The 15,619-nt window shown below is 41.1% G+C and overlaps 1 protein-coding gene across 5 annotated transcripts in view; it reads right to left on the bottom strand.

The window, feature by feature from the left end:
• Nucleotides 1-15,619, bottom strand: part of LOC145353369 (cyclin-dependent kinase-like 5) — a 208,296-nt gene that overhangs the window by 116,601 nt on the left and 76,076 nt on the right. For 4 of the 5 annotated variants that reach the window (XM_080204064.1, XM_080204067.1, XM_080204066.1 and 1 more), the window contains one exon: nt 746-882. In XM_080204064.1, the coding sequence (XP_080060190.1) occupies nt 746-882 (137 nt within the window). Of the gene's footprint in view, nt 1-745; nt 883-10,419; nt 10,439-15,619 lie in introns of those variants that run through there. The other variant, XM_080204068.1, reaches the window with a different exon arrangement.

Genomic DNA, 15,619 nt, shown 5'->3' with positions numbered 1-15,619 from the left:
CAATTTCTTGCCCCCCACCATCATAGATACTTTTTTTCACTCCTCTCTTGAAGGGAGTAAGTGAAACTGAGGTATGATTATGCTTGGAGTTCTATAGCAGTTTAGCTAAAAGGCTATCTGTCACATTACCCTCAACAGGAAAGTTTACGAAGATTGACTCTGGGTAGTATTCTCATCTCTTGTGCATCCCCAATTTCAATCATTGGCAGGCAGGCAGGCAGGCCTTTAGGTGCCCAGGTCTGAAGCTCTGGAATCCACTCCCTAAACCTTCCTGCCTCTTTCTTGTTCTATGATGGTTCTTAAGACTTATCTGTTTGATCAACCATCTGGTCATTAACCCTAACATTTTACATGGCATGGTATCACATTTTGTTTGATCATGCTCCTGCGCAGCACCATGAGATGTTTGCAAGGTGTCGTTAATCTCATCTGTGCACTCATCGCAAATTTCCAGCAATGATCACTGGGTAGTGACCAAGGGCAGGAATCCCAAATTCATTTTCTTCACCTATGCCCAGTTAAACGAGGCCACCTTCTAATATCAGTCAATTCTTTGGCTGGCATCTCCCAGCCCAGCAGATTCAAGATGGAAACTTAGATTCCTGTGGTCTGCATCACTGAGTACCATGTGAAGCATTTTTACACAAACCAAGTGTGGAAAACCTCCCGCCTACTGCTACTGAAGGAAAAGCCACCACTGATATCACACAGAAAAATCTCTAACTTCAAAGCCATTATCACTCACCTTCTCTACATATTCAAACACCAAATAAAGTTTTCCTCTTCTTCGAAAAGCCTCCTTAAGTTCAACAATGTTTTCTTGCTTTAGAGTACGGAGCATTTTAAGCTCTCTTAATGTTGTCTCCTTAACTTCTTCATTTTCTGGAGAAGAAAAAAAAGTAAATATTAGATGAGATCATTTTATTTCTTCAAATATTGATAAAACACAAGGCTTCATTAAAAACTGTAAATTAATATACATTAGTTTAAAAGAATTTTGCCTGAAAAGAGTAACCAACAAAAAAAATCTTTGTTTCTTCATTTGTTCCTTTCGTTCAAAAATTGTTCTTACATCTTCTTTACTGAAAGGAGAAAATTAATTACAAAGCCTCATTGGCTCTCGTATCATCAGTATGATATTTCACAGTAGCGCTGTCGCTTGACTAGTAATCCAGAGGCCCACAGTAATGCTCTGGAAACTTGGTTTGAATCCCACCAAGGTAAGTGGTTCAATTTAATAAGTAAATAAGATATCTAGAATTAAAAGGTTACAATGACCTTGAAATCAGTCAATTGTCGTAAAAACCGATTTGGTTCAATAATGTCCTTTAAGGAAGGAAACCTGCCATTCTTACTTAGTCTGGCCTATATGTGATTCCAGACCCACAGCAATGTGGTTCACTCTTAAATGCTCTCCCAAATGGCCTAGCAAATCCCGCAATTGTATTCAACCACTATAAATGGAACAAAAAGGAATGAAACTGGACGGCACCAGAAACAACAATGGTAAACCCAGCTCTGTCAACCTTACAAAGTCCTTCTTGGTAACAACTGAGAGAACTGTCTCATGGAATCAGACCTTACAGATGTCATTATCACCACCACCATTCCTCGGTATTTTCTGTGTCACTGGCAGGAGAGATCCAGCAGTGGTAGCAACACAGTGGTATACAGTAGGGAGGAGGTGCCTTGAGAGGCAGGAACATTGAATCTGGACCCCATGAAGTCTCGTGGCACCAATTCAAATATGGGGAAAAAATCTTTTGCTGATTACCACGTACCATTCCTCCCTCAGTTGCTGAATCAGTAATCCTCCATGTTGAACATCACTTGGAGAAGCACGGAGTGCAGAATATACTCTGGGTAGGGGACTTCAATATCCATCACCAAGAGTGGCTCAGCTGTACCACCATAAACCAAGCTGGCCAGGTCCTAAAGGACATAGCTGCCAGATGGGACTATGACAGGTGGTGATGGAACCGATGAGGGAAAAACATGATCTCATCCTCACCAATCTGCCTGCCATGCATGCATCTGTTCATGTCATTACTGGTAGGAATGACCACCACCCAGTCCTTGTGGATAATGAAGTCTCATCTTCACACTGAGGATAACCTCCATCATGTTGTGTGGCACTACCACCATGCTAAATGGGTTAGACTTCGAACAGATCTAGCAAAACTGGGCATTCATGAAGTGCTGTATATGGGGTATCAGCAGCAACAGAGTTGTACTCAACCACAATCTGTAATCTCACAGCCTGGCATATCCCCCATTCTACCATTACCACAAACCAGAGGATCAACCCTGGTTCAATGTAGAGTGCAGGAGGCCATGCCAGGAGCAACACCTTGTATACTTAAAAATGAGCTTCACCAGGTCGATACCTACAAAGCAGGACTACTTGTGTATCAAATAGCATAAGCAGCAAGTAAGAGATAGAGTTTAGTGATCCCACAACGAACAGATCAGATCTAAGCTCAGTAGTCCTGCCACATTCAGCTGTGAATGGTGGTGGGCAATTAAACAACTCATTGGAAAAGGCTGCAGAAATATCCCTATCCTCCATCATGGAGGCGCCCAGCACATCAGTGCAAAAAATAAGACTCAAGCATTTGCAAAACCCTTCAGCAGGATGGATGAACCATCTCAGCCTCCTCCAGAGGTCCCCAGTATCACAGATGTCAGTCTTCAGCCAATTCAATTAATTCCTCGTGATATCAAGGAACGGCTAAAGGCACTGGATACTGCAAAGGTTATGGGTCCCAACTATACTCCAGCAATAGCACTGAATGCTTCTGTTCCAGAACTTTCCACTCCCCCAGCCAAGCTTTTCCAGTACATCTATAACACTCGCATCCACTGAGCAATGTGCAAAATAACCCAAGTATGTCCTGTACAGAAGAAACAGGACAAATCCTCTCAATCATAATAAAGTGATTACGAGGTCATCAACAGCACTATCAGGCAACAATTACTCAGCAATAATTTAGTCATGGACACTCAGTCTGGGTTCCACTAGGGTCACTCAGCTCCTGACCTCATTACAGCCTTGTTCAAACATGGAAAAAAGAACTTAATGCCAGAAGTGAGAGTGACTACCCTTGACATCAAGGGAACATTTGACTAAGTGTAGCATCGAGAACCACAACAGCTCAGTGACTATCACTGCTAGCTGTGCAGATACACGGATTTGGGCCAGTGTCTGTGGGAGTTTGCGCATTCTCCCTGTTGGTTGCGTGGGTTTCCTCTGGGTGCTTCGGTTTCCTCCCACACCCCGAAGATGGGCTCTTAGGCTGATTGGTGTACCAAATTGACCCTACACTATTCTCCCCTGAATCTGGCTACAATAGGGGTACCATTCGCATATACACGGGGCAAGGTAGGTGTAGGAAAATGCTTTAAAATAGCGGCGCGGGCTCGTTGGGCCAAAGGGCCTGTTTCCCGTGCCAGGTTGTTCTTTGTTCTTTGAGAAGCCCTAACAAGACTGAAGTCAATTGAAATCAGAGGGGAAACCCTCCACTAGTTGGAGCCATACCTGGCACAATGGAAGATGGTTGTGGTGATGGGAGGTCAATCATCTCAGCTCCAGGATATCACTGCAGGAGTTCCTAAGGATAGTATCATAGGCTCAACCATCTCAGCTGCTTCATCAATGACCTTCCTTCCATCATAAAGTCAGAAGTGGGGAGGTATGCCGTTGGCTGCCTAATGTTCGGTATCATTTGCAACTCCTCAAATACTGAAGCAAGATCAGTCTTAATGCAGCAGGACCTGGACAATTCCCAGGCTAACAAGTGGCAAGTAACATTCACACCACAGGCAATGGCCATCACCAACAAGAGACGATCTAACGATCATTCCTTGATATTCAAATGGCATCACCATCGCTGAATCCCCCACTACCATTGACCAGAAACTGAACTGGACTAGCCACATAAATACTGTGGCTATAGGCCAAAGGCTAGGAATCCTATGGCGAATAACTCACCTCATGGCTCCTCAAAGCCTGACCATTATCTACAAGGCACAAGTCAAGAGTGAGATAAACTCTTCACTTGCCTGGATGACTGCAGTTCCAAGAACACTCAAGAAGCTAGACTCCATCTAGGACAAAACAGCCCATTTGATTGCTACCTCTTGCACAAACATTCAGTCCCTCCACATTGAAGAACAGTGGTAGCAGTGTGTACTGTCTACACGATGAATTGTAGGAATTCACCAAGATTGTTCAAAATAGCACCTTCCAAATCCATGACTACTACCAACCACAGGGGCATGTCACTCAGCATCTCAACTTGGAAGTATATCACCATTCCTTCACTATTGCTGGGAAAATCCTGGGACTCCCTCCCTTACATCAGTGTAGGTGTACCTACACCTCAGGGGCTGCAGCGGTTCAAGAAGGCAGCTCACCACCTTCTTCTCAAGGGCATCTAGGGATGGGCAATAAATGCTGGTCTTGCCAGTGATATCCCACAAAATGAATAAAAATATGAATTACAAGGCTGACAGGCATCCAGTACATGTTTTCTTTATCCACAAGCCAAGAAACATGAAACCTCATGTTGCCAAAGTTACTGGGTTCTTGATTAATAGTAAGAGATGACCTGAATTTAAATGACCATCAGGCATGACTAGTAAGATGCATTTCTACAAATATAAAAGCAAATGACTGAAGATGGTGGAATCTGAAACAAAAGCGGAAAATGCTAGAAAATTTCAGCACACCTGACAGCATGTGTGTGGAGAAAGAACAGAGCCAACATTTTGAGTTTTGATGACCCTTCGTTTCTATAAAGTTTGTTTACCTTCCTGGATCAATTAGACTCAAGTGTGCAGCATGAACACTGATTAAATGGTCAGAGTTCTTATTGCATAAGCTGTTCACCTTTTAAGGGTCGATAACTGTTTTGAAATTTGGTAGTGTTCGCAAGTGCTAATACATAAGTCACCTGTTATCCAAAGAATTATTTCTATCAAATCATAATTTTTCTTAAAGGTCTGTGCTGGCATACTGTTTTGAAGTGATGGAAATAATTTGATAATCTTCACTATGCTATTAATTTATAGAGGTGTTCTATCAGAATCAGATGATGATTCAGCATGAATCACCACAGAAACTGTACCAACATGACTAACTTGCTATTTGCCAAGATGCAGTAGAGAATTTAAGGCAAGAGACGTAAAAATGCAATCTCTCAATACGTGAGAGAATGGCATTTGAAGACACACACAGGAAATAGATCAAAATCCTATAATTCCATTCAGTATACTCCAATTACTTCATCTGATTTGCTTTCCCACTTCAGGAATCAGACAGGACGCTGCCAACTGTACCTTTATTTATTCTAATCTTCGCCTCAGCCATTGGAACTCTAATAATATGTCAGAATGAAACCAAGCATAAAGAATAAAAGTATAGAGACTACAATACATCCCTAAATCAAATAACATACTATTACAAAAAACAACCAATCCAGCTACATCACATCCCATGACAAATTTCTGGCTGAAACATATGGCTAATCAAAACCAATGTGTTGCAGCCTGAACTCGTACTGAAATCTGACATTTGTTCTTGAAGCCTCATTCATCAACCCTTACCTCAAGCAGAACAAATCACCCATGAAGCACAACTACCCCAACATAGCAATAAAGAATCATTTGCTTTCCTCCATGTAGATGTGGCAGCCTTCATCTTTTAAGATGATGGTTTGTACCATCATGGTCAACCCTATGTTCAGCATTGCCTGGTGTTTTCCAGGAGCCTCATTCTGATAGTCTTTACCACATTTACTGCAGAGGAAGACTGTGGGCTGAAATCATGGGCCTCTACTCTCCTCAACTGCCAGGGCTTCTCCTGCGGCTCTTCAATTGCCAGAGCTTCCACAGCCCTCATCAATTGCCAATTCTGAGCTACGCTTTTCCTGTTTGGAGCTTTTCTTTACTTTTCTTTTCATTTAACTGGGACCGCTCCCTGTCCCTGTACCCTGTTCGGGATTCTTCTTTTGGGACCTCTCCCTATCCCCTTTCCTTTGGGGCCATCTCCAACCCCTACCAGGCATGCTCGTCTTCAATGGAGCTCTGCTCCTGGTCACCTAACCTGGGTTTTTGCACTGTTTTCCTTTAAGCATAGATGCAAGGGCTGCTCCTTGTAGGACTGTGCATGCATAGAAACTCCAGCCAGGATTTGGAGTTCTTGACCTCCAACAAAGCAAGAGTGGCTGTCATCACACTTGGCAGATTTGCACTCTGGTATTTTCTGTCAGATTACAATTGTTCTGCAGTCTCTTACTCAGATTGGACATGACAACTTCAGCTTTTGCAAAGCACAAGCTGATTTCAACATTAAGTGACAGATTGTTGGTGATTACGGTGTCGGGTTATGTGAAGCTATCAACAACCTACAGTTTCTAAAATCAATGCTGACATGTGGCAGTATGGAAATGTTCTGTACCATGACATTGTCTTCCCAATGTTGATGGTCAAATCAAACCCTTTACAGCTGAAAGAGTCTGATTGTCAATGTAGAGCAAATCTCTGACAAGGTCTTGGCATATTTTTGTCTTGGATCTCAGGTGAACAAGACTGAGCAACCTTCCATCAGTTCTGGCATGCAAGTAGACATGCTCTCTTGATGATCTGAATGCATATGAGTACAGTGAAGTGAAGAATACGCCAAAGGCTACTGGTGCCAGAACACAACACTGTTTGACACCACTGGGGATACCGAAGGATTCTGATGTGGCCTCGTCACCACTGGCCTTACCCATCATGTTGTGGTGAAAAAAGGAATCACTTTAAGCAGCTTCGGAGAGCAGCCAATTTCCTCTAGCGGGTTAAACAAACTACCTCTTTCCATATGGTCAAATACCTTGGAGAGTTTGATAAAGGCATTACACTGGCATCTCCTTTGTTCACAGTGTTTCTCTTGCAGCTGCCAAACTGAGATGATCATGTCAATTGTAAATTTTCCAGTTCTGAAATGACGCTTGCATTTATGATAAATGCATTCAACCAGAATCTGCAATCTGACAAGGGCAAGACAGGCAAACACATTTCCCATGATGCTCAGCAGGGAGTTGCCTCAACAGTTTTGCAAGTGCTACAGTCACCTATGTTTTTGTACAACGTCAAAATCTATGATCACGCATATCCTGGGGCACTGTTCCTCCCTCCAGCAGAGACAATGAGGTTTATGCAGACACTACAGATGAGTGCCAGTTTCCCATATTTGATGAATTCAAATAGTATGTCATGACCTGGAGTTCTGCCCATAGTATGTGTCAATAGTTTTACCACATTCCTCCACATTGCTTTTAAACTCTCTCATGAAAAGCAGGCTTTCTAAAGTCTTAAGAGCTTCCTCGATGACAGTATTCTCTCCTAAAGTACAACTCAAGGAGACGTTCCACCCATCTCTCCAACTGTTTATTGCAGTCAGTGATGACCTCCCCCTGCTTTTGTTTTCAATGGAGCTACTTTCTTTACTGATGGACCTTGACTTTATTGGTCCTTTCATACGTGTCTCTTGCATTTCCTCTGTTGAAAGGCATCTGGATATTCTTACTCAATTGTAACCAGTGGTCATTGGCACATCACCTTGCAGTCTGTTGGACTTTATTCTCAGTGGCTCTCCATGCATTTGACATCTTCTCCCTTGGATCTCACTTGTGATTAACAAGAGCAGACTGCTTGGTCTCAATGGTAGATTCCATCACAAAGTTGTTATCCTTGAACAAGTCAGCATTGGTCCAGAGTTTTTTTTAAACAGAGCTGCATGTTACAAACATACACATCAAACCCAACAACCACAGTTTCAGTCTGCTCCTATATAAAGGACATAAGAAATAGGAGTAGGAGCAGATCATATGGCCTACTGAGCCTGCTCTGCCATTCAATACGATTATGCCTGTCCTTCAACTTCAATTCACTCCCCCACCTCACTCCCTTTATTCCTCGAAAGACCAGAAATGGAAGACCAAAAATCTTGGAAATTCTCTATCCCACAACCTTTGGAATGAAGAAATTTCTCATCTCAGTATTATATGATCTTCCCCAGATCTTGTGACTGTGCTTCCATGTTCTAGATTTCCCAGTAATAAGTCTCAGAACGCCAGGTTAAAGTCCAAGCTATTTGGTAGCAAAAGCCACTAGCTCTCGGAGTGCTGCTCCTTCATCAGGTAAGTGGGAATTCTGTTTACAAACAGGGCATATAAAGACACAAACTCAATTTACAAAATAACGGTTGGAATGCGAGTCTTACCTGTAAATCTCTGTTTGTGAACAGAATTCCCACTTATCTGACAAAGGAGCAGCACTCTGAAAGCTAGTGGCTTTTGCTAACAAATAAACCTGTTGGCCTTTAACCTGGTGTTGTGAGACTTCTTACTGTGTTTATCCCAGTCCAACACTGGCATCTCCACATCTAGATTTCCCAGTCAGATGAAACAATCTCCCAGCATCCACCCTGTCAAGCTAGTTTAAATCTTGTATGCTTCAATAAGATAAAATCACCTCTCATTCTTCTAAACCCCAGAGGGCATAAATATCTCATCGTAGAAAAATCTCATCTCTGGAAGCAATCCAGTGGATCTTCACTATCCTACCTCTAACACAAGCACACTGTTCCTTAAATATAGCGACCAAAACTGCACGCAATGTCTCAATGAAGCCCTGTACAATTGTAGCAAGACTTATTTATTCTTGTACACCAAACCTCTTGCAATAAAGACCAGCATGTTACTTGCCAGCCTAATTGCTTGCTGTAACTACATACAAAGTTTTTTGTGTTTTTTGTATGAGTATACTCAACTCTCTCTGAATATCGACATTTACAAGTTTCAGGAGTGAGAGTGACCAGAGTTAAAATGGTCTGAAAATTAGTGGCAGAAGACAAAAAGGTCTGAATTTCTTTGTTGCAATAAATCAGTAATTATCGCACTCCTTACGATCAATAGTAAAATGCAAATACTTCCGAAAGAAATTACCCTTTTCCCTTTGTTTACATTCCATTGTCACCCACATGTCTGTAATGGGAAGTTTGTTGAAAGTTTTAACCAAGAACTACAAGCAAACAATAAAACTGTAATCAGTCAGAAAGTAAGACAAGCCACAGCTGAAGAAGAATAAGTGAAAAAAAAATCAGGCAGAAAAGAAAAATGAGATTAGATGTCAAAACAAAATTGCTGAAATTTCACATTAATAGAAATGCACAAGAACTAATATGGTAACATGGTCGATGGAAAATATGCTGAATAGGAATGAAAGAAAGAGAAGGAAGTTTATCACATAACTGAAGTACCAGAAGTAAAGTAGCATGACCATTTCTTTCACAAGTGACAGACTGAGTTTGTGAATGAGCTGTCAAGACAGAAGACTTTGCTGTGTTATGATGATAGTACCTGCATGTATTGTAGGGTAACAGAGAAAAGGATCAACGGAAGATGGCCTGTAACAGAACTCTGAAAGCCGCAAGGCTGTATGGAAGAGACCCAGGCAAGACCATATTTGGACGTGTGCATACTTGAAGCCTACTAAATACAAACCTCAAGATTTCATCATTGAATAATCACCACTATGTTGATTTACAACAGTCTCATTTGTTTGTATAACGTTTATTTATAATGTGAGTTTGAGTAAATCAATTTTGAAGATTGTATAAAAAAGTTACAGGGAGAGGGATATTGTGGTGTCTGTCTAAGACAACACAGCAGAAGAAAGTCATCTGGCTTGAGGGACCAATGGGGACCAAGAGGTCACTCCAGAGGATGAAGTTCTCTCTCAGGCAGAATACGTCTGGGAGCCATGAATTAAGTATGTAAAGATTGGCAGCCTAAGGTTGTGAATTCCTGTGCAAAGTTTTGAATATTCAATAAATACCTTTTGTTTCTAACAAAGCCTGGAGTATCTTGATGATGCCTGGAGTGCCACCACATAACACTACAAGTGACTCCAGACCCAACAATTGGATTAACATTTAAATTCCCTCTGAAATGGTCTACCAAGCCACACAGTTCAAGTGTAATGACAGACTGACAACAAATACCAATCTTGCCAGTGAAGCCCACATCCGTGAAAGAATAACTAAGAAACTCTTGGGCATTTCATCTCAGATCATAACAAATTGGGGGCTCTTCATGGAATTTTGAATCCACAGATGGATAAGAGTGTTAATACTTGCTAAGGAACCAGATCACACATTTTATTACACTTATTGAAATACACTGATGACTTTGTCAGCGCTTTTTTTGGATGAAGGACGATTCAACCCAGAAGGATTGGCAACAATGAACCAAGGTTAGGTCCATAACAGGAGCAGTAAAATTGGAGTTGAAGTTAAAAGCAAGGGCTGAAAAAACGGGCACAATTAAAGCAATAGCACAACATCTGGGATTGGAAGAAAACAAGCCTTACCCAAGTGGAACACAGCTTGAGTTGGCTAAAATTCAGTTGTAAATGAAGCAGATTGAGATAGAAACTGAAAAGCAAATATTTGAACTTTAAAATAAAAATAATTTTTTAAAAATAAAAATAAATTTTAAAACTTAATTACTCCTACAACAAACAAGCCAAACTAATCAATATTTTGAAAGACACTAGGGCAGTTCAGTCAGGTGGCTGATGGTAGAATTTAAGTTCCAAATGGTTTAATGAAAGATGTATTAATATGGAGTATTTATGGGATTTATGAACCTTGATACAGAGTTGATTTACAAAATGACTGAGCAAATGAAGTTCCTTATTTACCTTCAGAAGGTGCAATGAGTTGTCAGGCACCAACAGTAACATTGCCACTGGATTGGAGCAGTTACACAATCGCACCGAATTTGCCAAATCACTTGAAGGAAAAACTGATCAAAGTTTTGAAAACAAAATTTCACACAAAAAAAGATGTATTATATGAAATGTAAACTGGTGAGAACATGAGGAGTCACAGGAAGTCAAACACTTGAATGAGTATTTGATACATCTAAACCAAAAGTTTGTGGAACCAAATTCAACAAAGTCAGATCTTCAACTAAAATCTGATAAACTTTCAAGTATCAAAGGCTTCTATTAAGTATTGCGAAAAGCACATTAGATACGACAAGGAATTACAGTTGGTTGAATGCAGAATTAGAAAGCAAGACTGACAAACTACCAGAGCTTCACTGAACAGAGCAACAAAGTTCTTGAACTTCAATGTAACCTTAAGGACAATAAGTTTGAGATGTGTGGCATGAAAGAGCAGGTCCTGACTTTAAAAGCTGTTAAAAAAGTTTTGACAAATAAAATAAGCATCTAATCAAATGACTGAAGAGTCTACGGAGCAGTCAGCAACCCTGGAGAAAAGGTTCCAAGATAAAGAGAACACCTATGTGAAACTCACAGGCTTGTTTTCCAAATAAAAAATTTCCAAAGGGAAAAACTAAGACTTCAAAATGACTCAAGAGTTTAACACCAAATCAGGAGTGCTTGCCAATGATAGGACGCAGGATAGAGCAGCAGGAATCCAGACAAGTGGACTTTTCACAAAAGACCAAGTGAAACCCAGAGAAGATTACATAAAGTGGTTCATGAATTGTGTGGAAGACTCGAACTGCTAGAAAAGAAAAGCCCAGGATGAGGAATCTGTTGTCAGCCTTCAAAAAGAATAAGACTAATTCCGAATGGGATCAGGACAACATTTTAAAATGCTGAAAGATCAAACCAAATAGGAATATCAAATCCTTTTGTGTGATGTTAAAAACATCCCAATGACAACTGGAACAGCCAAAAGGAATTTTGACCATAGAGGAAACGAGTTGTTGGCACACATTCATAGAATCCCTACAGTACAGAAAGAGGCCATTTGGCCCATTGAGTCTGTACCGACCACATTCCCAACCTATACTAAAAGAGATGGCGGAAGAAATAGCAAATGCACTAGTGGTAATTAAGGAAGAAATAGCGAGACATCTGGATATAAATTGTCCCATTTGTAAAATGCAGCATGGGTTCATGAAAGGCAGGTCATGTTTGACTAATTTGGTGGAATTCTTTGAGAACATTACATGTGCAGTGGACAATGGAGAACCTGTGGATATGCTGTACCTGGATTTCCCAAAGGCATTTGACAAGGTGCCGCACCAAAGACTGCTACATAAAATAAAGGTGCACGGTGTTAGGGGTAATGTATTAGCATGGGTAGAGGATTGGTTAACTAACAGAAAGCAAAGAGTCGGGGTAAATGGGTGTTTTTCTGGTTGGCGATCAATGACTAGTGGTGTACCTCAGGGATCAGTGTTGGGACCGCAATCGTTTACGATTTACATAGATGATTTGGAGTTGGGGACCAAGTGTACTGTGTCAAAATTCGCAGATGACACTACGATGGGTGGAAGAGCAAAGTGTGCAGAGGACACTGAAAGTCTGCAAGGGGATATAGGTAATCTAAGTGAGTGGGCACGGGTCTGACAGATGGAATACAATGTTGGTAAATGTGAGATCATCCATTTTGGTAGGAATAACAGCAAAATGGGCTATTATTTAAATGGTAAAAAATTGCAGCATGCTGCTGTGCAGAGGGACCTGGGTGTCCTTATGCAAGAATCTCAAGGAGTTGGTTTGCAGATGCAGCAGGTAATCAAGAAGGCTAATGAAATTTATCCTTCATTGCTAAAGGGATGGAGTTTAAAAACAGCAAGATTATGTTGCAGCTGTATAAGGTGCTGGTGAGGCCACACCTGGAGTACTGTGTATAGTTTTGGTCTCCTTACTTGAGAGAGGATATACTGGCACTGGAGGGGGTGCAGAGGAGTTTCAGTAAGTTGATTCCGGAGTTGAGAGGGTTGGCTTATGAGGAGAGATGGAGTAGACTGAGGCTATACTCATTGGAATTCAGAAGAATGGGGGGAGATCTCATAGAAACATATAAGATTACAAAGCGAGAAGATAAGATAGAAGCGGGGAAGTTGTTTCCATTGGTGGGTGAAACTAGAACTAGGGAGCATAGCCTGAAAATAAGGGGGAGCAGATTTAGGACTGAGTTGAGGAAGAACTTCTTCACACAAAGGGTTATGAATTTCTGGTTTTCCCTGCCCAGTGAAGCAGTTGAGGCTACCTCATTGAATGTTTTTGAGGCAAGGATAGATACACAAGGAACAGTAAAGGAATTAAGGGTTATACTGAGCTGGCGGTTAAGTGGAGCTGAGTCCACAAACAGATCAGCCATGATCTTATTGAATGACAGAGCAGGCTCGAGGGGCCAGATGGCCTACTCCTGCTCCTAGATCTTATGTTCCATTCTCTTAGCCCTCATTTACCCTACTAACCCCCTGGACACTGGGGTCAATTTAGCATGGCCAATCAATCTAAGCCGCACATCTTTAGACTGTGGGAGGAAACTGCAGCATCTGGAGGAAGCCCAAGCAGACAAGGGGAGGAAGTGCAAACTCTACACAGATAGTGATCTGAGTCTGGAATTGAACCCGGGTCCCTGGTGCTATGAGGCAGCAGTGCTAACCACTGTGCCACCACGATGTCCCTTGCTCATTTTGAACTTATTCTCTCAAAGCAAGAACTTAACACATTCGAGTTTAGAAAATGAACTTAAAAATGGACTTAGATCTACAACTAAAGAGGCTGATGATTTGGCTGTGGATTTACCTGAACATTCTATGCAGAGTTTGAGAAAGGGTGTAAGTAAAAGGGGAGGCTCTAAGTTATGACTATTCAATGATGTTTAAATCCTGCTTGTTACGTTCACTTGTTTTGATTTGGCTGAGCTCTGTAACTCTTAAATACATTAGATGTAATTGTGAAAAAATAAAAAGGTCACCTGCAGTGTGTAAAAAACTATTTTGTAAAAAATTAGGATGATTCATACTTGCAAAGAAACTATAAAACTATTGGGGGAAACTGTGAGGGAATTTATTCTGGTGGTTTTCTAGGCAGAAGTCCAGGACTACAATTCCCAGCATGCTAAGAGTTCCAGCAAAGTTGCAGAATGCAGTATGGAGACTGTCAGCACATTCCTGGTGACTCGGAGCTTGTTGCTTGGATGAAAATAAACAAAACAGCAAGTTCACACCAGCTTGTGCCAATGGTACACAAAAATACCAGAAGGTTATCGTGCTTGGATAGGTAGCCGAATATCTGCTCCCATACATGTCACTGACAGGGACCACTATTATACAGTGAACTACACACAGTGAGTGGCAACATAAACTCCACTAAGATGACACAAATGACAGAGAAATTATTTGCATGTATGCACATTACAAGTAAAAGCTTCAAGGTTATAGATATTCAGTTTCTCCTAGAAAATTCAACATTAGAATTCTAACCAGAGATAATTCCGTCTACTACACCAAAGGGCTAATATGACAATTTACACAAACAAAATTCTGACTCAGTAATGTTGCTCCCTCCTTTGCCCACTCTTTCTGCTTGCAGAGTCCCAAATTCACAGGCTCCACTGCTCCTTTCCCAGCCCAGGAGCTGCCAAATCCTGTGGAGTCTTGATCTCTTCTGCTCTCTCCCCAACCCCAAGCCAGCCAAGTCCCACAGCTCCACTAAACAGCCAGTAGCAAAGTATGATTGCCAGTGGAATAAGTGACAGCAGGTGTGTCCAAGTTGGCGCCAGGCTCGAGTGCCGGCTCCCTAAATATTGGAATTCCACCAAAGAATGGAAGTTTCACACCTTTGGAAAAATATTCTGCTTTACTATGCTCACCACCAAAGTGAATAACCTCATGTTTCCACAGAATACACACCATTTTTAATCTTGCTGTCCACTCTCTTAACCAGTCTATATCTCTTTGCAGCCTCTTTGTGCCCTCTTCATAGCTTACATTCCTGCCAAGATTTGTATGATCAGAAACTTCAACACTCACTCATCTAAGTCATTAATATACATTGTAACTACTTGATTTGGATCCTTGCGGCATTCCACTAGTTAAAAATGATCCATTCATGCCCACTGTTTGCTTTCTATGTTTTGACCAATCCTCTATCCATTCTAATTCATTTCCAAGTCTTTCAGCCCTTATCTTCCATAATAACCTTTGGCATGGCACCTTATCGAATGCCTTTTTGGAAATCCATTTAAATATCCACCTAGTTACATCTTCAAAAATCGTTTAATAAATTGTTAAGCATTATTTTCCTTTCTTAAAACTATGCTGACTTTGCCTGATCATACTACAATTTTCTAAATCTATTGTTAAGACTACCTTAATAATAAATTCCCACACTTAATCAACAACTGAAGTCAGGCTAACTGGCTTGTCGTTCTTTACTCTTTCTCTCTCTCCCCGAGATATTCGCATGCAACTAAGAACTTCTGAGTTGATTTCAAAATGACAAGGTTAAGACATCTGTGATTAACAAATTTACCCTCTTTCTTTCAACATAACAATATTGTGACCTTAGATATGGTTAACCTGACTAGAACAAAGGGTGTCTTGTGATCAGCTATATTGTATCAGATCGCATGTGATCCATAAACTACATAAAGGAGGACTGTCCCATTGTTTGGCGCGCCTTTGCTACCTGATTTCCAGCACCGGGTGGAAGTTACGTAGCAAAGGTTTGCCAGCTTGCATATGTAAGAAGAATAAAGAAATTTTGAATTGGACAGTGGTTGGTTTTT

The sequence above is a fragment of the Carcharhinus amblyrhynchos genome, chromosome 15 (assembly GCF_965287045.1).
Source record: "Carcharhinus amblyrhynchos chromosome 15, sCarAmb.v2.hapA, whole genome shotgun sequence".
NCBI classification, from domain to species: Eukaryota; Metazoa; Chordata; class Chondrichthyes; order Carcharhiniformes; family Carcharhinidae; genus Carcharhinus; species Carcharhinus amblyrhynchos.
Note: the sequence above shows the minus strand (reverse complement) of the source record. Positions and strands in the feature narration are given on the sequence as shown.